Source organism: Leuciscus leuciscus, assembly GCF_965113295.1.
Source record: "Leuciscus leuciscus genome assembly, chromosome: 20".
Lineage (NCBI taxonomy): Eukaryota > Metazoa > Chordata > Actinopteri > Cypriniformes > Leuciscidae > Leuciscus > Leuciscus leuciscus.
The window spans coordinates 3,443,870-3,471,369 of NC_138744.1; the positions used below are offsets into that span (position 1 = coordinate 3,443,870).

At 35.9% G+C, this 27,500-nt stretch overlaps 1 protein-coding gene across 2 annotated transcripts in view; it reads right to left on the bottom strand.

The window, feature by feature from the left end:
• Positions 1 to 3,336: 3,336 nt before the first annotated feature.
• thsd7ab (thrombospondin, type I, domain containing 7Ab) overlaps positions 3,337 to 27,500 on the bottom strand; it is a 132,701-nt gene continuing 108,537 nt past the window's right edge. For both annotated transcript variants that reach the window (XM_082150608.1, XM_082150607.1), the window contains exons 19-28: positions 23,645 to 23,760; positions 22,423 to 22,540; positions 19,463 to 19,608; positions 16,154 to 16,328; positions 14,135 to 14,308; positions 12,209 to 12,289; positions 6,544 to 6,626; positions 5,218 to 5,431; positions 5,050 to 5,137; positions 3,337 to 3,744 (exon numbers count right to left, since the gene is read on the bottom strand). In XM_082150608.1, coding sequence (XP_082006734.1) covers positions 3,657 to 3,744; positions 5,050 to 5,137; positions 5,218 to 5,431; positions 6,544 to 6,626; positions 12,209 to 12,289; positions 14,135 to 14,308; positions 16,154 to 16,328; positions 19,463 to 19,608; positions 22,423 to 22,540; positions 23,645 to 23,760 — 1,283 coding nt within the window. In that variant the 3' untranslated portion in view covers positions 3,337 to 3,656. The remainder of the gene's footprint in view (positions 3,745 to 5,049; positions 5,138 to 5,217; positions 5,432 to 6,543; positions 6,627 to 12,208; positions 12,290 to 14,134; positions 14,309 to 16,153; positions 16,329 to 19,462; positions 19,609 to 22,422; positions 22,541 to 23,644; positions 23,761 to 27,500) is intronic.

Sequence of the window (27,500 nt, forward strand, 5' to 3'; positions counted from 1 at the left end):
GGAAATAGGCTCATTTTACAACTCCCCCAGAGTTAAACGTTTTCGAATCCATTCAGCCGATCTCCGGGTCTGGCGGTACCACTTTTAGCATAGCTTAGCATAGATCATTGAATCGGACAGGACCATTAGCATCTCTCTCAAAAAAATGACCAAAGAGTTTCGATATTTTTCCGATTTAAAACTTGACTCTTCTGTAGTTACATCGTGTACTAAGACCGACGGAAAATGAAAAGTTGCGATTTTCTAGGCTGATATGGCTAGGAACTATACTCTCATTCCTGCGTAATAATCAAGAAACTTTGCTGTCGTACCATGAGTCCAGCAGGCGTAATGATATGACGCAGCGCCTGAAAATAGGTCTAATAGGTTAGACAAACTTAGTCCCGGACATGTTGGAAGTTACCGAGCTGGGGACTATTTTCAGGCGCTGCGACATATCATTACAGAAGAGTCAAGTTTTAAATAGGAAAAATATCGAAACTCTTTGGTCATTTTTTTGAGAGAGATGCTAATGGTCCTGTCCGATTCAATGATCTATGCTAAGCTATGCTAAAAGTGGTACCGCCAGACCCGGAGATCGGCTGAATGGATTAGAAAACAGTAAGACTCAACTGTTTAACTCTGGGGGAGCTGTAAAATGAGCCTATTTCCAAAAAAAAGTGGAGTATCCCTTTAACATTCACAGACGGAATGAGAATTCTTCAGCATAATATAACGCACACACTCTAAAAATGCTTGGTTCAGGCGGTTGGGTAAAAAAAAAAAGAGGTCATCCTTCATGTTTAACACACCAGTATTTATTACCTCTGTCGGTCATCAGAAAACATAAGCTGTACAAAAAAAGACTTTACAACATGACCATAATCAACAAAGAATCAGCGAGACCACTTTGCAATGTACTGAACATTTCTGTGCAAATATAAAAGAAATTAATATGATTTAATACTCATTCTTATATTTACAAAATGATACGAAACATTCATTTCACCAGCTGCTAGCAGGACGGCCCGGTGAAACGACTCTAGTGTAGCAGCGTAAATGAAATGGGGGGGAAAGCTGACCAATAAAAAGCCTCTTCTATAACTACTATCTGAATGGAAGATATCAGCAGGATTCATAGACTAATAATACATCTTAGGAATATCATATTCACGCTGTTGTTTCGATATATATAAATTTTCATGAATACTTAAGATTTTATACACCATTTTCTTTTTTCACTGCATTTTTAGGGGATAAAAGTATAATCATGGATATATAAACTTGATTACCATTTAATATTCTGCTGAATAATTAAACGTCGTTGCCGAATGATTTACTGTTTGATGGCTTCGTGTATTTTCTGCAAAGTGTGAAGAGACAGCTCAAAATGTGTTTGTGATGCCATAATATTATACAATAAAATATATATCAGATCCCAGAAAAGTGCTACACATGTACAATAACCCCAGAAAGTATTTTCACATTTAACACTGAATGTATAGATGCATTAGATTACACAATTATCAAATCAAGCGAAATTTATTATAAAATGTCTTTTTAATGACTTTTCACAGTCATTTTTAGAGGCATCATAAATGCAATACAATAATTGGCCAATTTATAATCTATATTAAATATTAGGCTACTATACGGGAAGCCAAAATTCACAACTCAATATCTAATGCAATTACATTCAGACATTTTAATGTTGATCTTAAGTGTCCAAATACTTTGTAGGGCCACTGTATTTTGCATGACCACTGTCCTGTGAGAATTGGCAACAATTAGGAACAAAACTCCCATATTTTTGAATCGATAATAAGGCAGAAACTATCGGTCTTCCCAATGAGACTCATTGTCTTGACACGTACATCATTCATGTTAATATATACCAGACATTGAAAATGGGGCATAAATCCCCCAATCAAAATCATAATACTGTCACAACCACTTTTCCCTAACGACTGTATATCGACCAATTATTATATATTATAAAAATGCCTGAATGGAAAACTATAACAAAAAATACATATGTAAAGTCTGTTGTTGAGCAGAAAAGACACATCATACAGTAGAAACTATACAATGCACAAATGAGTGAAAATAAAAGGACGTCAGGTCTTTAAAGAGTCCCACTCTGAGATTTATTTTTTTACACTTTCCCAGTTATCCCGCTTCACTGATGTGCTCCAGATTCATATTCTGTTGAATCATTGCTTCAGAGACATTGTTCAATGGCGAATGCCTTCCTTGCTGCACTAATATAGTGCAAAATAACACCTGGAATCAGAGTGGGACTTCCAGGAGAACGTGATTCGTCTGGTTTTTCACCTTCCATAGAAAGGCTGCATCTTCTGTGAGCAAATGTTGTCCATGATATCTGAAGTTCACAAGTGTTCTCTCTACTGTGTGTGTATGTTTTGGCATTGTTTATTCAATAACTCCCTCCAAACACATGAATCCTCTCAGCTGGGAAGCACAAGTCGGAAGAAAGTTGTTCTGATAAGGTCTTAAGAGAGAAGAGAAGTCCGACCAGTCAGTCGTAGAAGACCACTAGCTTGACCGCAGTTGCATAATTGACAAATGCTTGTAAGGAACTGAATATAAACAAAGGCAGGATCTCACAGCATATGGAGATGTGTGTGTAAAGGCTCTTCCAGAACAAGAACGGGAAGTAAAAACAAAGTATGACGGTTTTGTTTTGTGGCTCTGGGATGTTTCTTCTTCCATGTTGGATTCAAGCGATGAGGGTCCAGTATTTGTGACGGTTAGGTATTCCTCATTTGGGGGAGTATTTAGGTGAATCTCAAAAACATGCCCAAGTCATACTTTACCCCCCCCCCCCTCCCTCCCCCTCGCCCTCCCCCTCCCCCCTTTAAAAAAAGCTTTATTTTAGGTCTATTTTAATGAGTTTGTCAGATGACGCTGAATAATGGCACTATCTGCTTCACAGCAAAATTTAACTTGTTTCATAATGAATGAACTTTACACAGTGATTGAACTGAATTGAATCAGTTGAACTGAATTGGTTATATTTGATGAAGTTTGCATCATTAATTCTGTTAATTTCCTGTTTATTACTGTGAAGCTGCTTTGAAACGAGGTCTACAAAGCGCTATAAAATTAAATGTTGATATGACTACAAAGGCTTTTTGCATTGTGACAATATTTTTTTTTAAACAGTTAAGCACATTTACCCTAAATTCTCATCGCTGTAACGTAAAAACTCTCTTTTACTATACTTATAACTCTGTTTTACGGTTTCAATAAATAAGTATTAATACATCATGGTTATATTAGTTATATGGCCTTTGATTTTTGCTGATTTAAGTGGATATTTTTTAATTTAAGTGGATATTTTTTAATAAGAACCGCTATTGACAATACTGAGACTTACAAAAACACTTAAACCGTCCAGATGCATTACAGTAAAAAAAAAGAATTTAGGAACTAATGTGATTTATTGTCATGAATAATGCAATAATCAAAATTTCATAATATCACGATGTACAAAATCTTAAAGGTGCTAAAATTGCCTTAGTTTCTTTTAATCAAAAATATCATTACTTATTTTGTTTTTCTTAAAGTTTTGGGGTAAAGTGTGACGCGGGAATGTTTGAGTGAGATTCACCCATTTTCAGAACATTTTCGTGACGATAGTTCTCAGAGAAAGGCTACATGTCCGCATCACCATCGTACGCCAGGGTCAAGGGTTTCAGTCGGTTATTGTTTTGTCTTCGCTGAGGTTTCTTTGGCTTTTTGCTGAGGACAAAAGAATCAAAATTCTATAATAACAATATGCTTGGTTTAAGAATTACTTTAGAATTACTTTAAGGCCACATACACACTGCAGCAATGTAATTCCCTTCAATCAATCAATCAATCAATCAATCAATCAATCAATCAATCAATCAATCAATAAATAATAATCGCACCTCTGTTGACAGCAATTTACAAAAAATCCAGCAGCCATAAAATAAATATTTTAAGCAATCACCATGTTAGGTTATTACGATATTTAGCAACTGTAATTTAGGCCATTCATTGCTGCATTGAAGGTTGTCTCTCTCAAAATCTTACATTGCTTGTGTATACTTTATCTTACAGTATTTGAAAACACATGATATATTATATAAATACAGTATATATGCATATGCATTTTATGGCATATGGTACAAAAATGAAATCATGCAATGTGTAAAAAACAACAACAATGATTGAAAATGAAAAATCATGATGATGAGGGAAGATTCAGTAATGACTTATGATGAAATATAATAGCTGCCCTAATAGGTGCACAACTATGTCAAGCGTCATTAAAGACCATATTGGCCAAATTAGTTTTCAGTTGCATTATTGCAACATATGATCATAAAAAAATGCACTGTTCCAAAACCTAGTGAATTGCCCTAATAGGCATGACAGATGTTCAAAAAGCTAGGACACATCATGTCAGAATACCCAATCTGAGCCTAATTCTAAGGCAGAATCACATGTATGCATCACAGAAAAGGCAATCCCAAAATGCATTATGACAAAGTGTTGATAAAAAAAGATGAATAGAATTAACCCTATAAAGCCTACTGTACTATATTTGATACAGCTCACTAGGTTTTGCAACAGAGTAAGTTTCTTTATCTTTTTCTAAACCCTTAAACCATAGACAGGCAGCCTACCCGGGCAGCTCGTGGTGCACTGAGCATCAGAACACCAGAACAAGGCACAGACTGAGGCCGAGGCACTGGGCAGAGATGATGTCAGGAGATCAGGAGGCTGTTCCTCCGGCCTTTAACTGGCTCTTGACTCTTGACTCGGCTGCTGGCACTCAGGGCAGGTGTACATCAGTTCATGGGCGTCTTGGCCCATCCATACCACCGTACCATTGGCAGAATCTGGCATCTCGAGCGACCGCCGGATGGCACAGTAACTGCTGCTCATGACGGCGAAGGGAGGCATGGATGATGGGATGTGAGTAAAAGAAAAACACAAGCAAACGAATGCATGTAGTGAATGAGAAAATAAAATGAGCGATGACGAAGCAGATGGAAGAAGTGGCGTCGCTCTTACCATGCGAGGTAAATCATTGACACTATAAACACCAGGAGGACAAAAGCTCCTGCCGCCACACCGTACACCCACGTCTTCAGTGTTCCATCTGAAGAGGAAAAGCGTTGATTTTTTTTTGGCAAAATCAAAATGCAAAACTACATACAGAAATTGAGACTGAATATTTACCTGGTCTAAAGGGTTGCAAGTACCACGTGCGTCCCACGCGGCCAGGCTGAACCGTGGTGGGCAGGGTGGGGTTGATGGCCCGGCTGGTCTTCACATCGGTTTTCTTGTCCCCTGCGGTGGGGATTTCGAGCACAGGGATGGGCGTACACTGCTCCAGCGTTCCCTCAGCCGTGAGGACCTCAGTATAGCCCTCCTCGCACATACATACGCCCTCCTGCAGGGGGCAGCAACAGCACACCAATACTATCATGCTTTCTGCTTCCTCTCAGAGCTTGACCCAATTTACACCCAACAGTGCTGTAGGAACCAGTCCTAAAACCCACTTTACGTTCCATCTTCACAAATTCAACAGTTTTTGGTTAAATGCTTGAAATAAGGCATGACATAAAATACATCAGTATCTTATGCATCATTTTCCTGTTATCCCTGTAAAGCTGCTTTAAACAATCTGTATTGTATAAAGCGCTGTATAAATAAAGGTGACTTGACTTGACTTTAATATGCCATGTCTAAATGGGATTACAGAGGTTGTTGGGGCCATTAAAGGTCATCAAACTGAACTGGTAAACTCATCTACTATTTACGAGTCCACTTTTACAGCCTCATTGTGTTTATAATCGTGCTCTGGCAAACTAAACTCAAACTTTCCAAACTCTAGATTTTAGGTAAAGACAGGAAGAGCTGTGGTTTAGAAGTTGAAGGTGTCATTTATAGCCTAACTTTAGCTTTTCACTTCTGAAGATGATATATTTAGGCTTCAAAATGAATAGGTTAATAGTTGTGTTAATTTGTGAATAATTATCTTTATGAAGAATCATAAACTTTTGTTGGTCACAGAGCTTAATTTCTGCAATGCTTCAAAGCCAATAAAAAATAAAAAAAAACGATTGGCTTTTTGACAAGGGAACCAGGGTCATGCTAACTTCCAGGTTGGCCTACAAAACTATGTCATTCCTGCAGTATTGACCAGGGAAATAAATGTTATCGCCCATCCATAGAGGGAAAGAGAACATTCACAAACTCCTCTTTTTTGAAAGGGATTGTGGGTAAAATTATCCCAAATAGCATGCACACAAAAAAATCAACTAGATGTATTATTTTATATGTGCAGTCATCATTTGTAAAACTTGTAAACTTAGTAAAAAATAAAAAAAGATAATTGATCATGAAATCTAGATCAACTGCACCCCCAAAGAACTAAAGTACAGTTTCTGACTATGATTTTCTGTTACGTCCATTATAATAATTACAGCTGGAGAAACCGTCGGCAGTTACAAATACCCAGGCTGAGAATTACAGTAATCCCACAATCCTCTTGTGTCTTACCTCTGAGCAGAATGACTGTGGTTTGTTACAAAGTGGATCACATGGCTGGTCCGCCCCTGGCAGTAGCGCTGGAGGGCATCCACCTGGAAGAAATAACAGAGTAGAGATCTTTTTCAAGCTTTTGACAAAAAAGTTGAGCTGAAAAAAAGTTACGTGGTACACGTACCAACCAAAGACGTAACAATAACTTTACTCTACCTCGTTCAAAAGTATACTTTTCTATTACATCACTTGCATGCAATACTGCATATATTATAACCACTTTAAGCAACCATGAAATCAAATTTTTTTTATGGAATATTTAAGTATAATATAGGATTTATCTATGCACATTTTTTAATTCCTCGTAATCTTTAATTAAAATAACTTCCCTTCCCTCTTGCAGCAACATCTCTGATGATGTGTTTACTGGCATGAGGGCGGGGCGAGCTGTCACTCACATGAGCTCCACCAATAGCAAACCACAACCATCCAATCAATTCCCCATGTACAAAATCAATTCTTATTCAACAGATATCCATCACACTGGGGAAAAAGACCATCACTACTTCTGTTTCATTCTGACTTGAAAAATAGTAATAACTGTACATATAATTATTCACTTAGTATTTACAAATAAATCTTATCCCACTGCTGCTAAACTTTAGGTACAGTACAGGCCAAAAGTTTGGACACATTACTATTTTTAATGTTTTTGAAAGAAGTTTCTTCTGCTCATCAAGCCTGCATTTATTTGATCAAAAATACTGAAAAAAATGTAATATTGTGATATATTATTACAATTTAAAATAATTGGTTTTCAATTTATTATACTTTAAATTATCATTTATTTCTGTGATGCAAAGCTGAATTTTCAGGATCATTACTCCAGTCTATCACATGATCCTTTAGAAATCATTCTAATATTCTGATTTATTATCAAAGATGGAAACAGTTCTGCTGCTTAATATTTTTTCATAACCTGTGATACTTTTTTAGGATACTTTGATGAATAATAATAATAAAAAAAAAGCAGCAAATGTAAGCAGCTTTTGTAACAACAATATACACTACTGGTCAGTAATTTGGGGTCAGTAATTTTTTTCTTTCTTTAAAAAAATAAATAAATCAATACTTTTATTCAGCAAGGATGTGTTAAATTGACGAAAAGTGATAGTAAAGAAGATTTATATTATTAGAATTTTTTTTTTTTTTTTTTTTATAAATGCAGTTCTTGTTAACCTTTTATTCATCAAACATATTAAGCAGCAGAACTGTGTCCAACACTCATAATAAATCAGAATATTAGAATGATTTCTAAAGGATCATGTGATAGACTGGAGTAATGATCCTGAAAATTCAGCTTTGCATCACAGAAATAAATGATAATTTAAAGTATAATAAATTGAAAACCAATTATTTTAAATTGTAATAATATATCACAATATTACATTTTTTTTCTGTATTTTTGATCAAATAAATGCAGGCTTGATGAGCAGAAGAAACTTCTTTCAAAAACATTAAAAATAGTAATGTGTCCAAACTTTTGGCCTGTACTGTATATATTACTTAACTGTCAGTTCTAATTTTACTCTGTGTACCTTGTGGTACTGTTGTATTTATTGTCCATATTATTGTTGTCTTTTTAGTCATCATGACCGTCTAATACTGTATATGTTCTACGAAGGAACTGTATTACATTCATATCCACTGCCATGTGATGTGTTAAAAATTACAACAAAATTGGCATTTTTGGGGTACAGTATTCTAAGCAGTGTGCTCTTTAACAACTGTACACTAGTAGTTTAATCAGAAACTGCAGAAAATGTGCATCTTGTGCACAGTACACATACTACAAAGATGCTGTGATGTTCTGAACAGTCTGCTTAAAACAGCACTTTGCTACTTCTTTTATAATTATTATGCATGCAGCTTTTATGAGCTCATTAATTCAGAAGCTACAATAATTTATTTGTCACACTGCAGGAACGCTGAAAATGACCTATAGTGAAGGCAAAAAGGCTTTTAAAAGTGGTGGAAAAACTGATACGACCTATGATGATGTGCACAGTGCGTTATGCATTTATATACATTTGAACTTGATGTTAATTAAGTCCACAGACACATTATGCATCAACTAAACACATGTTATCTGAGGGGCTGTTTACACCTGACCACTTCATGCGTTTTCTCAGATCGGATAGCTATGGATAGACCAGGTGTAAATGCCGTCCGAAACGCATTCGAGACGGATTTGAATCCGATCGCTCAAACCACTTCAGGAGGAGGTCTGGGAACGAAACTGGACAAGTGTAAATGCATCTGGTTGTTGAAACCACATATGTAAATTCCCAGTAAACAATTACCGTCTTTCAACGTTGAAATATGGTTGAAAATAAGTCGGTCCGCCTTGGACTGGTTTACGACGTGATTTCAACTAAGTAGTTTCGGCCGGACTGTTTGACTACGTGTTTTCAACTGATCATCTCTAAGACATGTTTTCAACTGATAATCTAAGACAGCTAGGATAGTCTGTTATAGGCCTACATGCTAAAACAACGGAGAAAACAAATTACCAAACCATGTGCATTATTATCTCAAATAAATTTAAAGAGTTTTACATATTCCGTCAAAGTTATAAAAAAAATACATTGAAACTGTACGTGCAATGAGGATTCATACTTGGAAATAATTACCACACCCCAGCTGGCGGCAGTAATGCACCATTAAAGTGAAGTGGAGTAAAACTGCCACAGAAGTTGAAATCAGGGCTGCTATGGCTGAGACACTTAAACATGCTCCCGGGAGAGTTGGAGGTGGAGGTCGCAAAGTGTGAACATTTGTATTGTAAATTTTTGAGTTGTGTTTTGTGTTGACTCTTGGAATGTGCTTTTGGAATGTGAAATCTGTGTTTTATTGCACTATATTTTATTTAAAATGTGCTGTTTTAAGTATAATAAAGCTATTCGCTCTTATTTGTTTAAATGTAAAATGTTATTTGGCATGTTAATGTCAGGTTAATGGCATGTTAATGTAGCTTTCCTGTAGCTCAAACAGTAGAGTGTTGGCGCTAGCAACGCCAAGGTCATGGGTTCGTTTCCCAGGGAAAGCAAGAACTGACAAAATGTGTACCTTGACTGCAATGTAAGTTGCTTTGGATAAAAGCGTCTGCCAAATGTAAATGTAAATCTGTAATGTGTTGGGACTTGAGAATTGACAATTGTCAATAGGCATCGAGTAAACGTTGAACATTGACCTGTTTTCAATGTTGAAAAGTCGGACAAATTTGACGTCTTTTCAATTTTCATTTTCAACCTTCAGTGGACCGTAATTAGACGTTGAAGATTGACCTGTTTTCAACGTTGAAAAGTCGGACAAATTTGACGTCTTTTCAATTTTCATTTTCAACCTTCAGCGGACCGTAATTAGACGTTGAAGATTTACGTCTATTCAACGTCTAATAGACGACTTTTTGCTAGCTGGGTTGTACTCCTCCCAAAAATGCAATAAATAAATAAACGTGTGAGAGTTTACCGCAGATGAGAAGCTGAGCATCTATTCATTAAGCCAACGTGCAAACTATCGCAAATCAAAGTGAAAGTAATGGCCGGTTCAGATTACACGTTTTTTTAATCTTATGCGATAGTCACTGTGTCAGATTACACGATTTTGACTCCTAAAATCGTGTCGTGTCGTGGACAAGAACCATGTCAGACTACACGTTTCTTCCAGACCAGTCATCGCGTGTCGTTTTTGAAGACGCGCGTGAAGGCGAAACTAGTAGCGCCTGACTTCCGGAAACGAACGTAAACAAACAATGGATGAAGCGGCGATTTTCCTATTGGCTGTCTTGTGTTCAGAAAAAGATAAAAAAAGAAAGAAAACCCGACAATGGACACGTTCTTGGATTGCACGAAGAGGACAGTATACTGTAAATCCTTCAAAGAGAATTTGAGGTAAAATATGTTTCACTCACACTCTCGCTCGCTCGCTCATTCACACACACTCTCTCACGATCATTCACACACACTCACGCATTCTCACTCGTAACACACATACATAATCACAATCACACAAACAAGTTTCTCTATAGCGAAGTACAATTTAATGAATGATTAGTTAGCTTAATGCTAATTCCAGTCAGTTACTCACCGGGTTGCTGAAGTAATTCTGCAATTTTTCGCCAGCATTTTTCTTTTTTAATTCTGTCATGGTACTCTCTCGATGAAACATCATACAGGCAGGAGTACTGTTGCCACAGCTCCACGAACCTTTCCTCCATTTCATAATTCCACTTAGCAACACCATCGTCTCTATTTCGTTTCGGCATTTTTGAAAGCTGTGTATGGAAATGCGTCTGTGCTCCTATTGGTCAATGTCACACGTGCTAGAACCCGTCGTGGAGGACCGAAAAAAAATTAAACATGCTAGTCTTTTTGTCGTGGTGTCGTGAAGCATCGCAGACGCAACGTAGGCTGTCGCCCGCTATGACACACTATACGAGATGAAACGATCGAATCTTGCGTCCCGACGCCCGTTGTCGTATACGAATTCCCACGACACTCTAAGTCAAACGGATCGTGGCAAAATCGGGCTAAAAACGTGTAATCTGAACCGGCCATCAGTCGCAGACGCTTAACACACAATCGTCATCATTAAAAGTAAAGAAACGAAATGATCTTATTGCTGGTGACGCTCTCTCTTATTGCGGTCTTTGATTTAGAAATTGTAGCTGATGATCAATAAAAAAGTCCCGCCCCTCCGCTTCCGGCTCATGGGACCCTATTTCGGAAAAAATATGTATGGTAGTCAATGGCGAGAGACAACTTATCTTTTTATTCCATCTGAACTGTGCCCTGAATTACACATATGATGTTTGTCAATTTAAAAGATAATTATGAAATTCAAGAAAGTCGCAGTTTGTCATAAAACAGAAGAGTAACATTTAGTTTTATGTGAAAATCGCTCATTGAAGTACATCTCTCGTCTCGCACTATGTCCGTATGTGTGCAGTCTGGTACAAAACACTCAGGCATGACGGCGTAACGTTACGATTATAACTTAAGTCTTATAACGTAAGACTATAGAGAAAATGACAGACGTTAGCTTCAGTAAAGTTAGCTTCATTCATTGAGGGAAAAGGTATGACGTCACATGTGCGCCTTTTGGGTTTGTAGTCTTTGTAATTACGTATTTTCACAGTCTCATACCTCAACAGTTTTACATCAAACTGCAACTTTCTTGACTTTAAAATGTATCTTTTAAATTGACAAACATCATATGTGTAATTCAGGGCACAATTCAAACGAGATCAAAATATTTGTTGTCTCTCGCCATTGACTACCATACAATATTTTTCCGAAATAAGGTCCCATGGTGGTCCACCGGAAGGGGAGGGACTTAGGCTCTCTATATCTGTTGCTTTCGGTGAAGTTCACTCAATTAAATCTGCATATTGCGCGGGAATTGAAGATCGGATTTAAATCCGTTTCGCAAAAACACATTTATGTGAGCAGGTGTAAATGGAATCGTTTTGATAAATCAGATTGCTATCCGATCTGAGACAACGCATGAAGTGGCCAGGTGTAAACAGCCCCTGAAGGTCTGTATTGGTATCTGTCAACCCTCATTGGTAACTCATTCATGTGATTTAAAGAGACAGATGTAAAGTGGTGTTGTACTGCACCTGTGACGTTTATTCCATCTGAGCGTTGACACCAGATCAGCTGAGGACCGCCCATCCACTGGTACTCATAACACTCACCATCTACACGGAAATCAACAGAATAAATACACATACTGCAGTCGACACTTTCGGACAGTTGTGGAGAGACTCATTATAAGTGTCGTCACACTCACATCCTGTTAAAAGCACTTAAATGATTAACCCTATAAAGTCTACTGCATCTAGATGATCAACACTTTGCAAGTATGATCAAGTAGTATCAAATATGATCCATCAGACCTTTGAGGAATGTTTATTAGTTCATCTCTCAGTCATTGTATTATATGTTTCGGCCCACACAATAAAAACTACAGAGCTTTGATCATATAACTAAGCATTCAAATATCATCTTACTACGATATTATTGGCAGATATAGAGTGACGACTGGTATTTATATGGATTTTATTAAAATAGCCTGTTATACTGTTATTAAAGGATTAGTTCACCCCAAAATGAAAATTTCCTAATAATTTACTCACCCCAATGCCATCCAAGATATCCATGTCTTTCTTTCCTCAGTGGGAGAGAAATTATGTTTTTTGAGGAAAACATTTCTGGATTTTTCTTCTAACAATGGACTTCATTGGTTACCATCGTTTTTAAGTCCAAATCAATGCAGTTTCAAAAGTCTTTGAAGTGTTTAAACGGGCTGTACGCGATCACAGCTGAAGAAGAGGTTGTTATCTAGCGAAACGATAGGTCATTTAAAAATTATATATAATTTATAGACTTTTTACCTTCAATAGTTTGGATTGAGCTGATCAACAAACGGACAGGGAACTACATATCATCACGTTGAAAGGTCACGCCGGCGCCGGCAATACTATTTGAACTACTATTCATATTCATCAGAATGTTATTGATATACTATTCATATTCATATTCACTGAATACTATTACTATATATATAATAGCAAACAATACTATTTGAACTATCCTCCTACATATGGTCGCATTGTAAACAGTGGGGCGGTACTTCTGCCGGCGCCGGCGCGACCTTTCAACGTGATGACGTAGTTTTACCTATTGAAGGTAAAAATCTATAAATTATATATTTTTTTGAAAATGACCTAGATATCAACCTCTTCTTCAGCTGTGATCACGTACAGCCCGTTTAAACACCTCAAAGACTTTTGAAACTGCATTGATTTGGACTTAAAAACAATGGTAACCAATGAAGTCCATTGTTAGAAGAAAAATCCAGAAATGTTTTCCTCAAAAAACATAATTTCTCTCCCACTGAGGAAAGAAAGACATGGATATCCGGGATGGCATTGGGGTGAGTAAATTATTAGGAAATTTGAATTTTGGGGTGAACTAATCCTTTAAGATCTTGTTCGTTAGAAGCTATTTTATATGAAAATCTGTCCATATAAAAAAAAAATTTTTTTGGGCCCCTGAATAAAACTGAAGTGTCTTTTTCCTCCTCGAGTGTGGGCTCCATATTCTCACTACAGTACATCGTACTATATGCCTGATGTATCAAATATGACACTCAACAAAAAACACATGCACATTTTTTTTTTTTGTCTAAATACTCAATAAACTGATTCATTTCAAAATGTTAACATTTCTTACTATTACTTAATATGTCAGGCTTTAAAGGGCTTAAATTCTGAACCAGCTGAAAAAGACTAGAGCCCAATTCCCATTGCATTCACACTGTCCCTGGCCTTAATAGTCAGTCTGTTAGTTAAGTTGGGTCTCAGTTCACCATTTCAATCACTGTTGTAACGAATCAAGCTATAGACATCCAACTATATTTCATGTAAAAATTCTTAAATGCATGTTACATCAGGTGACGTGAAAGGTATTTATTCTATGTGGAATGAAATCAAAGTAAAGCAGTGTCTTTAAGCCAATGAGAGAGGAGGAGCATGTCTCACTGGTGCAGGGGCGGGACTGCCACTCCTGATCGGGACACTGAGCGATGTTTTCTGGTTCCTGCGCGATGACGGCACGTGAGCGGACCTGCACCGGAGTGAAGTCCAAACGCTGACCCTTCACACACACTCTCTGACACGGGCTCCAGTCGGACCACTCCATCAGATAACAGTCACCTGAACAGATCAGCAGGAGAGTTGCCTAATGTAGATGTCCACAAACCAACTCAATACAACCTGATAACAGCAGAAGCGCTGGGGAGGCTGTGAAACTATATTTTGCCATGCAACGATTCATTTACAATTTAAAGTAGTTCAAGAGCAATTACTTGTAATAATTTAGATTACACAATTATCAGGTTATTCACAATTATCAGGTTATATAGATTTAAAACACATGTTAGAACACAAAAACAATGTCAGCATCAAAGCTGAACTAAAACTTTTATATTACATCAAATAAAACCAAAAAACTTCTAGATTCTAACTAAACTAAAAGCAATATTGCTGTACATCCAAATATGGTCACACTTTAGATTAGGGTCCAATTCTCATTAACTACCTGTCCGACTTTTGCCTGAATAAACTCATAATTACTGCTTATTAATAGTTACAAAGTAGTTAAGTTTAGATATTGGGTAGGATTAAGGGATGTTGATGCAGAACAAAGCAATAATATGTGCTTTATTCAAGTACTAAACAGCCAATATATGCATGCTAATAAGCAAATAGCTAATAGTGAGAATTGGACCCTAAACTAAAGTTTTACCCTAAATATTTATAAGACAAAAACGACTTAAATGGCAACTCTATTGACTATTGAATCTATAATGAGTGAATTTATAAAAAAAAAGAAGAAAAAAAGTAACTAGTTATTCTAAACAGTTAGAGGCCGGGTTTGCATTTTTATGGGAATGTTTTTAAGATATTTTGATAATTTTTTTAATTTTTCTTTTTTTATTCTATTTAATTATATTTAAAGATCTTTGTGAATATACAGTAAAGTGTAATTTATTCCTGTGATAACTCCAGTCTTCAGTGTCACATGATCCTTCAGAAATCATTCTAATATGATGATTTGATGCTCAAGAAACATTTATGATTATTATCAATGTTGAAAACAGTTTTTTACATTTTTATTTCATGATGCTATGACGAATAGAAAGTTCAAAAGAACAGCATTAATTTGAAATCTAAAGCTTTTGTAACATTAAACACTACCGTTCAAAAGTTTGGGGTCAGTAAGAATTTTATTTTTATTTTTGGGGGAAAGAAATAAAATAAATCAATACTTTTATTCATCAAGGATGAGTTAAACTGATCAAAAGTTACAGTAAAGACATTTATAATGTTAGAAAATATTCTATTTTAAATAAATGCTGTTCTTATGAACTTTCTATTCGTCATAGCATCATGAAATAAAAATGTAAATAACTGTTTTCAACATTGATAATAATAATGAATGTTTCTTGAGCAGCAAATCATCATATTAGAATGATTTCTGAAGGATCATGTGACACTGAAGACTGGAGTAATGATGCTGAAAATTCAGCTTTGATCACAGGAATAAATTACAGTTTAAAATATATTAAAATAGAAAACAGTCATTTTAAATTGTCATAATATTTCACAATATTACTGTTTTTTTTTAATTGTTTTTTTTAACAAATAAATGCAGCCTTGGTGAGCAGAAGAGACTTCTTTTAAAAACATTAAAATACTTACTGACCCCAAACTTTTGAATGGTAGTGTATATATATATATAAATATATATAAAAATTATTTGCTAATATTTTGCTATAATATACATTTATTTTAGTAAATTATATATTATATTCAATATACTAAGATGGCTTAAAAGGGTGTAAAAAAAAAAAAAAAAAAAAAAAAAAGCTATAGGGTTGTCATTTTTTTTAAATCACAGTATTATTTTTGCTGTTGAAGATAGTTTTTCCCAATAACAGTTTGCATGCAATGACAGCACTCATAGATCAACAGTCCTGTGTGAATTTAGTCTGTTACCAGGGCAGGGTAAGGTGCAGGTCTCCTCCAGGACAATCATCTTATCTCCATCGACGGCCGGAACCAATCCAGCACAGAGATCTTCCTCTACAATGCTGCTCTTCCCATCGCTGGAGCCGTCTGATACGAAGCACGACAGGTCCCGGAAACGCATGCCCACCCCGCACACCACCTCCTACAACACACAGAGGTTTGAGGTGTGAGTGCTGCGCAGTCATAAACACTTCCTAAACCCAAAGATCAAAAGGAGGATTGAAACGGAGGAGGATCAGAGAGAATAACAGAAGAGAAGACGAGGTTGACAGAGAGATGCTGGAAGAGTGAGGAGTTCCAGCGCGGGTTGTTAGCGTATTCAGAGTGTGTTGCGTTGGCCGATTGAGGTGTTTAGCTTAAACTATTGTACAATACCATTCAATAAACACTCAATTGTTTGAATTTCATGAGTCACAATGAAGCTCAGCAGAAAAAAAATGAACAAAGAGGAACAGATTAGATTATAAACTTCAATTTGCTTCCACAAGCTTATTTTACACATATGAAAATGCTGAGGTATTTCAATTTTATTCAGCAATGATGCATTAAATAGTTCAAAAAGAACACTTAAGACATTTATACTGTTATAAAATATTTTTATTTTAAATAAATAAATGTTCTGTTGAACTGTCTATTCATTAAAGAATCCTGTAAAAAATGGTTTCCAAAAAGATTAAGCAACATTGATAATAATAATACTAGTTATTATTAATTATTAATACTAGTTATTATAATAATAGTACTAGTTAATACTAAAAAAGCAGCAAATCAGCATTTTAGAATGATTTATCAAGGATCATGTGATCAAAATGCATCTTTGCCATCACAGAAATATATATTAAAAAATTCAAATATAAAAAAAGTTTGTTAAAGGCACAATATGTAAGATTTTTGGATTAAGATTTTGGAAATATCCCAAAAACACTAAAACAATGTTATATATTTTGTTGACTTGTGTACTTACATTATCCCAGATGGTTCCAACAAATGTTTAAATACAGAGAAATCAGCTATTTTAACCAGTGTAACGGCCTGTCAATGACGTCATATCCGCCTTACCCTCGATTTCCAGTGGAAACAATATATTATGCGTTTTATTAGACAGGTGTCTGGATACTTTTATCAACAGAAATCAAATCATTGTTATATAGTTCAACACGGTTAGTCTTATTGTTGAATCTCTTGTTTTCTTGATTTACCGCGAGTAACATGTTTAATGTGTACCATTTAATGTGTTAATATGTACCATGCCTAGTGGCTAACATAGCATAATCATAGCATAATAAGTGCTTTATTTGTAATAACAGTAATCCAGCATTTAATCCACCATAAAGTATATATATAAAACTTAATTGCATGTCATTTAGCAACACAAGTCATCCAGCTTTTATTAATATATTATAATATCAATCTAGCTTACTGCAATGTGCAACAAGAGTCTCATAGCAGCCACCTAGCTAACGAACATAGTAATGATATAACAACTTTCAACACACTCAAATGTATTTTAGTATGATTGTTTTGACCTAGTTAAATAGCTGTGGTACCCCACAATTTTAATAAGTCAGATAAAGTGACCTGTATGAGTAGTAATTCAACTGTTTCATTAGAATGAAATAAAATAACGTGAATTTAAGCGATCAAACATAACTGTAACAAAGTTCAAGTTCAGGGACGAAGGAGACGGACGTTAAAGGGATACTCCACTTTTTTGGGAAATAGGCTCATTTTACAGCTCCCCCAGAGTTGAACAGTTGAGTCTTACCATTTTCGAATCCATTCAGCCGATCTCCGGGTCTGGCGGTACCACTTTTAGCATAGCTTAGCATAGATCATTGAATCGGACAGGACCATTAGCATCTCTCTCAAAAAAATGACCAAAGAGTTTCGATATTTTTCCTATTTAAAACTTGACTCTTCTGTAGTTACATCGTGTACTAAGACCGACGGAAAATGAAAAGTTGCGATTTTCTAGGCTGATATGGCTAGGAACTATACTCTCATTCCTGCGTAATAATCAAGAAACTTTGCTGTCGTACCATGAGTCCAGCAGGCGTAATGATATGACGCAGCGCCTGAAAATAGGTCTAATAGGTTAGTCAAACTTAGTCCCGGTCACGTTGGAAGTTACCGAGCTGGGGACTATTTTCAGGCGCTGCGTCATATCATTACTAATAATGATTATTACGCAGGAATGAGAGTATAGTTCCTAGCCATATCAGCCTAGAAAATCACAACTTTTCATTTTCCGTCGGTCTTAGTACACGATGTAACTACAGAAGAGTCAAGTTTTAAATAGGAAAAATATCGAAACTCTTTGGTCATTTTTTTGAGAGAGATGCTAATGGTCCTGTCCGATTCAATGATCTATGCTAAGCTATGCTAAAAGTGGTACCGCCAGACCCGGAGATCGGCTGAATGGATTCGAAAACGGTAAGACTCAACTGTTTAACTCTGGGGGAGCTGTAAAATGAGCCTATTTCCCAAAAAAAGTGGAGTATCCCTTTAAACAATTTTTAATTGTAACTTTAATCATAAAACATGCATAAATAAAGTGAAAGGAGCGGCAGTGGCCGACTGCGGCATATAAGCATAATTGAAACAGTAAGGTAAAATGTCCCACGCTCTCTCTGCTTCATACAACAGTAACGTTAATAAAACTTTAATACATTAACTCATCCATGAACATGATTTCTGCCTGAGTCCCGTCGGATTGCTTTACATCGGCTGTGGAGGTCAAGACAACAACTCCCATGATTCCATGCTCATTCACAGAGCCATCAAGCTACGCTTGTGTTATTGTTTTTATAAAGCGACCTCTAGCGGCGAAACTTTAAATCGTAACAATATTTCACAATATTACTGTTTTGACAGTAAATATATACAAATAAAAGCAGCCTTGGAGAGCATAAACATAACAAAACATTAAAAAAATATTACTGGCCCCAAAAGTTTGAACGGTAGAGTACTTATAGTCGATTTCATAGTTGTGTACCTTAGTGTGGATGGATTGACATGTCTTTTGAAAACATTTCCAGTGACAAAAACTGAAAAACATGGATTATAAAAAATAAACTTGACCTGGAACCTTTAAAAGTCCGAGATCACCAAACTTGAACTTGAACCGAAAGACTTCTTTTAATGTGCTTGGCATTTCTGTGAAGAAGTTTCTTCTTGCAGTGCTTAAGTTCAAGTTTGATGAACCCTGATCTGTAAATTTACATTGAGCCATCCGATCTATAAGAGAATGCGATGGAAAAAGATGAAATGAGAGACCTCAACACGGCACTCTGACCACGGGCCGTACTGCCATCTGTAGCAGGGTCGCACAGGACAGGGTTTCCACTGCTCCATCTGAGACGAACACGGCCTGCCGTCGCCCTGAGACGCCTGAACCACCGCTCGTCTCCGCCACATCTTCCCTAAAGTATCGAGACACACGACAGACAAACGAGTTTGAGCTTCGCTTCCACAGAGAACAAGATCATTTAAAGGAATAGTTCATCCCAAAAAAGATTGTTCTGTATTAGAGTAAAAAAATGGCAATGTGATTTTTTTAAAATGCATTTATCAATACTTTATAATTATATATTATGAGAGATTTTTTATTACACTACTGTGCAAAGGTTTAGGGTCAGTAAGATGTTTTGATGTTTTTGAAAAGTCACTTATGCTCACCCAAGGCTGCACTTATTTATTTTAAAATGTGAAATATTATTGCAATTTTAAATAACTCTTTTCTATTGTAATATATTTTAAAATGTCATTTATTTTTGTGATGCAAAACTGAATTTTCAGCATCTTTACTCCAGTCTTCAGTCACATGACCCTTCAGAAATCATTCTAATATTAGATTAGTAGATTTGCAGCTCAAGAATGTTGAAGACAGTTGTGCTGCTTAATATTTTTGTGGGAACACAAAAAATTCAGGGTTTTTTTTATCAATAAAAAATTTAAAAGAACCGTGTTTATTTGAAGAAGAAAACTTTTGTAACATTATAAATGTCTTTACTGTTACATTTGATCAATTTAATGCATCTTTGCAGAATAAAAGTATTTTCTTCAAAAAAATGAATGAATAAATAAATAAATAAATAAATAAAACACTGACCCAAAGTTTTGAACAGTAGTGTACATTATGACAATGAAAAGTCAAAAACGTTTGATTTTGGAATGAAATATGACCTGAACCTGTTTTTGACAGATTTCATGAGCTGCCCGCATACACAAATCTCTACATACACACACACACACACACACACACTCATCATTCAGTTTCCAGCTCAAGACGCGGCTGTCTCAGATAACTCGCTAGCTCATCCCACACGTGTTTAGCATAAAACCTCACACAATGCGCCGCCTTCTTTCTCGCTCTTCTTTCTCTACCTTATCTTGGAAGTGTTTGGCAGGCCGACTGTCATTTTCTGTCTAGAGCTGCTTCCATCTTTTTTTCTCCTTTGAACAGTCCATCATTTAATCTCGTATTTCAGAGTCCTAGCTCCCTTCTCAAATGCTATCTTTTTGTTCTTTCTTTGCATGCACAGTTATACAGCCTACAAGCATACCTAGTCACAAACAGTTGAGCATGACGCAAGCAAAGGCATTGCATTCGATTTCTCTTTACTATGAAGTAACATTTCAGTCAGGAAATTAGATTTTCCTGTTTTCCAAATGAGTGTGCAATACGCATAACATTGGGCTGAGACTAATATACTGTCCACTATTATTCAAAATGGGTTGGTACGAATTTTTTTATTACAAATTAATACTTTTATTCAGTAAGGGTGCATTAAACTAAGCAAAATGTTAAAATTTCTATTTCAAATAAATGCTGGTCTTTTGAACTTTTCATCAAAGAATCCTGAAAATGCATCACAGTTTCCACAAAAATATTAAGAATTAGAACCGTTTTAAAGGGACAATGTGTAGCTTTTTAGGTATTTTATTATCTAAAATCTATATTTTTATTCATAAATATGCCCTCAATGGTGTACAAATACCTATGCCAATGTTCAGACTAATCCTCGTAAACGAAGAATTTATTATCTTTATATACATGGGACGGGTAGGTCCACGGAGGCTTCCATGTAGTTCCGCCATCTTGAAAAACTATAATAGCAGAGAGGGACAAAAAGTACTAGGCCAACGCGTTTCCACAACGCGTTTCGTTCAGAGCCAGCGTCACGTGACTGAAGCCAGCAGAAGCGGAGGAGCAGAGCAGTGAGATGCGCTTGTCACTGCCGCGGCAAGTTTAAAAGGCTGCACTGCACGGTTATTTATACACCGTTCATTCATACATACATATGAGTCACAGGATAAGGAGTCCTCGTCGTCGAAAAAGTCCAAAATAGATCGTAAAAGGAAACGTGACCGGAGATTACAAAAACAAGGGTTACTGTCAGGATAGCTAATGCAGGAGAAAGCTTTCAAAAGAGACCCTGAAGTTGCCTGCTTTCTTCTCGACAGGTAAGTCAATGTTACAGTCTTAATTACAAGCTTTTTTTTCATTGCTTGGTTGTGTACTTTATTATATAGACAGTCGAACATTTATAGTTAAAAGTTAAACAGGCTCTTTGATGAATAGCAGCTATTGAGTAAAGTAACGTTAGAGAAGGCTCTGATGATGATGATATCTAACAATGCACATACTTCAAAAAATATAACGAGTAAAGGCGGCATTACTACTAATTACCATAGTAATGTTTTTGACAGTCAGTAGTTCATACTGTAACATTCTTTTTTTCGTTGTTTCAAGTTTCAGTTTGTTTTAAATAAGAAAACATGTTCACCCGAAGAAAAACTCGAAGTGCTATTATAAGACATCCTGTCATAGCTTTTTGGTACATAACGGCTACCGTAGATGCAACGCGCATTTGAAAAAGTGAGGCGCTGGAGAGCATTATTCGTTTGAATGCAAAATACAATTTCACCACTAGATGGGAGAAATTCCTACACAATGTCCCTTTAAACATTGTTAATAATAAGAAATGTTTAAATAAGAATGATTTCTGAAGGATCATGTGACACTGAAGAAATTCAGATATGGTTTAAACGGTTTAAATTGCATTATAGAAAACAGTTAATGTAATAATATTTCACAATATATACAGTTTTACTGTATTTTTTTAATCAAATTAACTGAACGCAAACTTTTGAATGGGATTGTATGACATCAATTAAAAACACATTTAATGCAGCAGTAAAGAGTCATGCATTTGTCCATTCTTTGTCTTTACCTTCAAGGCCACAGGTCTGGGAACAGTCTGACCACACTGACCAATCAGAGAGCTGGCAGTTGATTGGACACTCCACTGTGCAGGAAGCATTCATCTGCCATTTCTTCTCTAAGCGCAGCTGTGGAAGAAAATAAGACAGACTGTTTCTTTAGCATTCATGAAAAAGGGTCACCTCTCATTCCAACATCTGAGAAGCAGAAGACTTCATCGAAAGTGCTTGTTGAGATGTTTAATCACACTTCTGTGTAGAAACAAATGAGATATTAAAGCGGTCTCAGATCTCATTTGTGTTTGTTTCTTTACTATGGGTATTTGTGTTTTACATTTGAGAAGTTTTTAACCCTGATAACAAAGTGGGCTGGTTGGAAACTGGGTTACAGGGTTAATATGATGTGCTTGTGAATTATCGCCCACAGGGTCCAATTAAAGTGACCAGAGCTGTCGGATTTTAACTGATCTTTCGCCATCGCTTTTCATATTAACCTACAATTTAAAATGGCACAAAATAACCTTGTTTCTTTTCCATTGGCTCATCACATCATCATATTCTGCAAGAGTAGATTTAGGGCCTGTCTAGATTTTTAGTGGTATTTGCGAAGGCATAAATTTGAGGAATACACTGTCGTTTAAAAGTTTGGGGTCTTTTTTAATATAAATGAATACTTTTCTTCAGCAACGATGCATTAAATTAATCAAGTGACAGTAAAGACATTTATAATGTTACAAAACATTTCTATTTCAAATAAATGTTTCCACAACGACATTAAGCTAATTACTTTCAACACTGATAATAAGAAATGTTTCTTGAGCAGCAAATCATCTGAAGGATCATGTGACACTGAAGACTGGAGTAATGATGCTGAAAATTCAGCTTTGATCACAGGAATAAATTACATTTAAAAATATTTTTAAATAGAAAACATTTATTTTAAATTGTAATAATATTTCATATTTTTTACTCTATTTTTGACACACACACACACACGCACGCACGCACGCACGCGCGCGCACACACACACACATTAAATATAACATTAGACACACTTTGAGTGTCATGAGAATGGCAAAGCTGCGCTGATGCAGCATTTAATATTCACAGAATCACAGCGTAAATCCCACAAAATAATTGAACACTATTTCCATCTGGAAAAGAAGCTCTAGTTATATTTTCTAATCCCTGAATATACAGAAGGTTAGAAAGCCTGTAAACAAATGCACAAACCTCTTCACAGTACTTCAAGTCAACAGATTTGCCATCACTTCTGACGCAGTCCAGCATCCTCGTCTTGAGACCGATTCCACACACTGCGTTGGCACTTAATTGGCATGTGCTCCAGTCTAAGGGAACACACACAGATATCAGCCTGCGGGTTCTCATTAAACTACATGTCTAGGTCAGAGGTCGCTTGAGTCCTCCAGAGCGGATGGTTTGAGGACACACTTTCATCTCTATAAACTGAAACTACCAGAGCGCTTCGCTTGGACGCTCTAGGAGGGCAATTGTGAGCAGATGGAGGAAGCAGTTCCAGTAATGATCCAAACTCTTGAATGACTCATTCATGTGACTCAAATCAATAAGAGAATAGTGCTTTGTGGGCAGGCTTGGGAGGGTTACTTTAAAAATGTATTCCGTTACAGTTACAAATTACTTCATAAAAAAAGTATTCAGTAACGTAATCCAAGTACTATAATATGAAAGTAATGTAACTGATTACTTTGGGATTACTTCAAGGTCACATATATAAATAAAGTCAAGCAAGAAGAAATATATAATTTTTTTTTTTTTAAAGAATTTGGTCCAGTGTACAATATTTGCAAAATATACACACATGCCTGAAATGTATTTATGTAAAGGGCTATACAGACATCTAGTGGCTAATGTATGGTATTACAGATTATATTGTTTTATTTGTAACTCATTTTTAACTAAAAAATAAAAACTCAACATTTAAATTTTTTACACAATCTACATATTAGTTTATTTTAAAATAGGCCTACATGTTGACTAAAGCCGTGATCTTTCTTAATTTGCCTGACTGGACGTGGGGCGTTGGCAGTGGGAGTTCCCCTACGTTACCTAGACAGCGAACATCCCGTTACGTGAGAAAAGATTTGAAAGGACATTTTGGGTACTAAAAAAACTACTCTCCTAATTTCTACAAAAGAGCAGCGGAATTTCCATGAATTAAAAGCGATTTTACCCGCAGGCAGCATCGTTTCTACTAGCAGCAGTGATTCAATCTGCGTCTGAGGAGATTGTAGACAGCTGTTATTTGCACACGCACCAGCGGGTGGCACACGTGAGTCATTACTGGCAACAGAACCAGGAACTACTGTACAATCAAGCAGCGCTTAATATAGTGTTATTATGCCAAAATACTTATTTAGTTTTAAATGAAACCATTGTAATCCTGAAAGTATTCCCCCTTTTTTCAAAATGTAACTATAATCTGATTACTATGTTTTTTGACGTAACTGTAACGGATTACAGTTACTGGATTTTTGTATTCTGATTACATAACGCCGTTACATGTATTCCGTTACTCCCCAACCCTGTTTGTGGGTAATAACCAGACTAGAAGGACTCGAAAACTGAAGGTAGCCACAGTGCAGGACATTTTTTTTTTAAAGTCAACCAGAATTGTATTGCAGTGCTGTGATGCACTTCAGAGAAAGACAAGATACAATATATGAGGAAAAAATATAGAGTTGATCCATTATGCATTCAATGGATCATGAATGTTACATCTGGCAAACCAAAATGACTTAAAGGTAAAGTGTGTTTTTATATTCAGGCTTAGCAGAAGGGGTGTGTGTTGGGAATAGGGCTGCATGATTAAGCTAAATAAACTGAAATCGGCTTAGTACGATTAACAAATGACAAAGGCTGTGATTTAAATAAAGAAATAAATATATGCGCTGCGTGTTTGAGAGTCACTGTGTTCTTGCACGTGAGCAGCTTGTTATCCGCTGGCTCGATTCACAGTAAATGCTGCTTTACACAAACTCCATCACTGCATCTGCTCTGAGTTTAGCTTTCTTTAACGTGCTTTTGGGAACACAACATGCACCAACCATCTTCCCATACTTGTAATGAGAAGTGATTATAAACTGTCTGTTGTAAACAAAAGAGAAGCTTTTGGTTTAACGTTTGAAAATTAAGAATTTAAGACAGCCATTAATATATTAGTATTGTAATTTTTACAGTTTTAGAATTAAACTATTATATTTTAATAAATAGTCTATTTTTTTATATTACAGTGAAATATTAAAATAGTAAAATTTCATATTTTGTTTTTGGTAGGGCTGTCAAAAATAACATGTTAACAAATGTGAATTTTTTTTCCCATCATCCTTTGGCTAGCGTTACAATAAATGATCAAGCTCTTATTACTGCAAATGCAAGTAAAAATCTGAACCAGTCTGACTGGGCCAATAGAAAAAACTGAGCCATTATATATTGAAGGACTGAGCTAAATGTGACTTATTGTAATGGGCTTGTATGTGTGAAGATTGTTTTAAGTTCCCTTAATTAAAAGTTGTTATATTTTTTTAAGTTTATTTTTAAATATTTTTTAAATAAATGTTAAAATTGATCGATTTCAATTATAATGTAATGCTGAATGCCGATAATTAATGGCTAAAATTGAGGGGGAAAAAATCTATTTCATAGAGACATCAGTAGCATATTGGTATCGGTGATACTGGCCTTGAAATATTTAATATGTAGGCTATAGTCTTTATGTTGTTTCTACGTTCATTTGGAGATTAAATGTGAAATTATTTCAATATAAAAATACATTAAAAACTTTAATGTTAGGTGCGATTAATTACATAAAAAAGTGTGATTAATTAAGTTAATTGTTTAATCGATTGACAGCACTAGTTTTGAGTCATTTTTGTTTTTATTTAGTAAAAATAACATTTATAATAATAATTCTTATTATTTTATAGCTATATTCATACACAATTTTGGCCAAAATGTGCAGTAGCACCTCACTACAGTACACGAGATCCAGGGGGCAGTGTTGGATCCAGATCTAAGGGGTGGAGCTTGGTAGGTTTAGGGGTGGGTTTAGGGATCAGGGGGTGGAGATGGGTAGGTTTAGACGTAAGGTGGGAGGAGTTGGATCTGGATCCAACTCCTCCCCCTGGATTTCGTGTTCTGCAGTGAGGACCATCTCAAAATGTGCAGCACTACAAACAAGCACAGCAAACCATATGGAAGTAAAATAATGTCAAATGTTTTTGAAATAAAAAGCCTGTTGAATTGCGCTACATGAAAAAAAATAGGCATTACATTAACCATGCTTGCATTTTAATGCATTGTATTTTTAGGGCTTGCATTTTTATGGGCTGAAATTCAACATGGTTGAATATTTAAGCTGTGAATATTTCAATTAAAAACATTTCAAACACCTTTTCATTATTAAAAATTCAATAATCCATATTCACCTTTCATATTTCACTTCCAAAATATTCAAACTGTTTAAAAATACAACCAATAATATTCAACAGGCAATTTTCGGTCCATTTTATTTCGCTTTGCAAATTCGCTTCCACAAATTCAGTGGTTCAAATTCGACAGTAAATTCAACATTGACGTCCAGGAACTGCAGGAAAAGCAGTAGATTGCCGAGCATACTCTCCATCTGCTGTTAGTCGACCTCACCATCAGATGGTGCAAAAGCGCTTGTTGTTGACGAAGACATTCATTCATAAAATGAAAATGATTATCTGTGTCAGTATATGCGGAAAAGATGATAAACACACAAAAGCTGTGTTTATGTTTCATTCAATAACTTCATTGTTACTTTCCCAGTAGCCTACATGTCATCAGCTTTCTCTACCATGAACGGGATTATAGGCCTAATCGGTTTCCCTCAATAGGTCTCATACTCAAGGATTCCCCTTCCGTTGGGACAAAACGCTTAACGTAGCTTAATGGACTAATACAGTGATATGAAAGACCAATCTTGCTCCTTATTGGGGATGTAGGCTGTAGGCTACTATATAGGCTACAGGCAAGAAGATGGACTCAGAATATGAACTTAACGCACAAAGTTTCATGCTGAGCG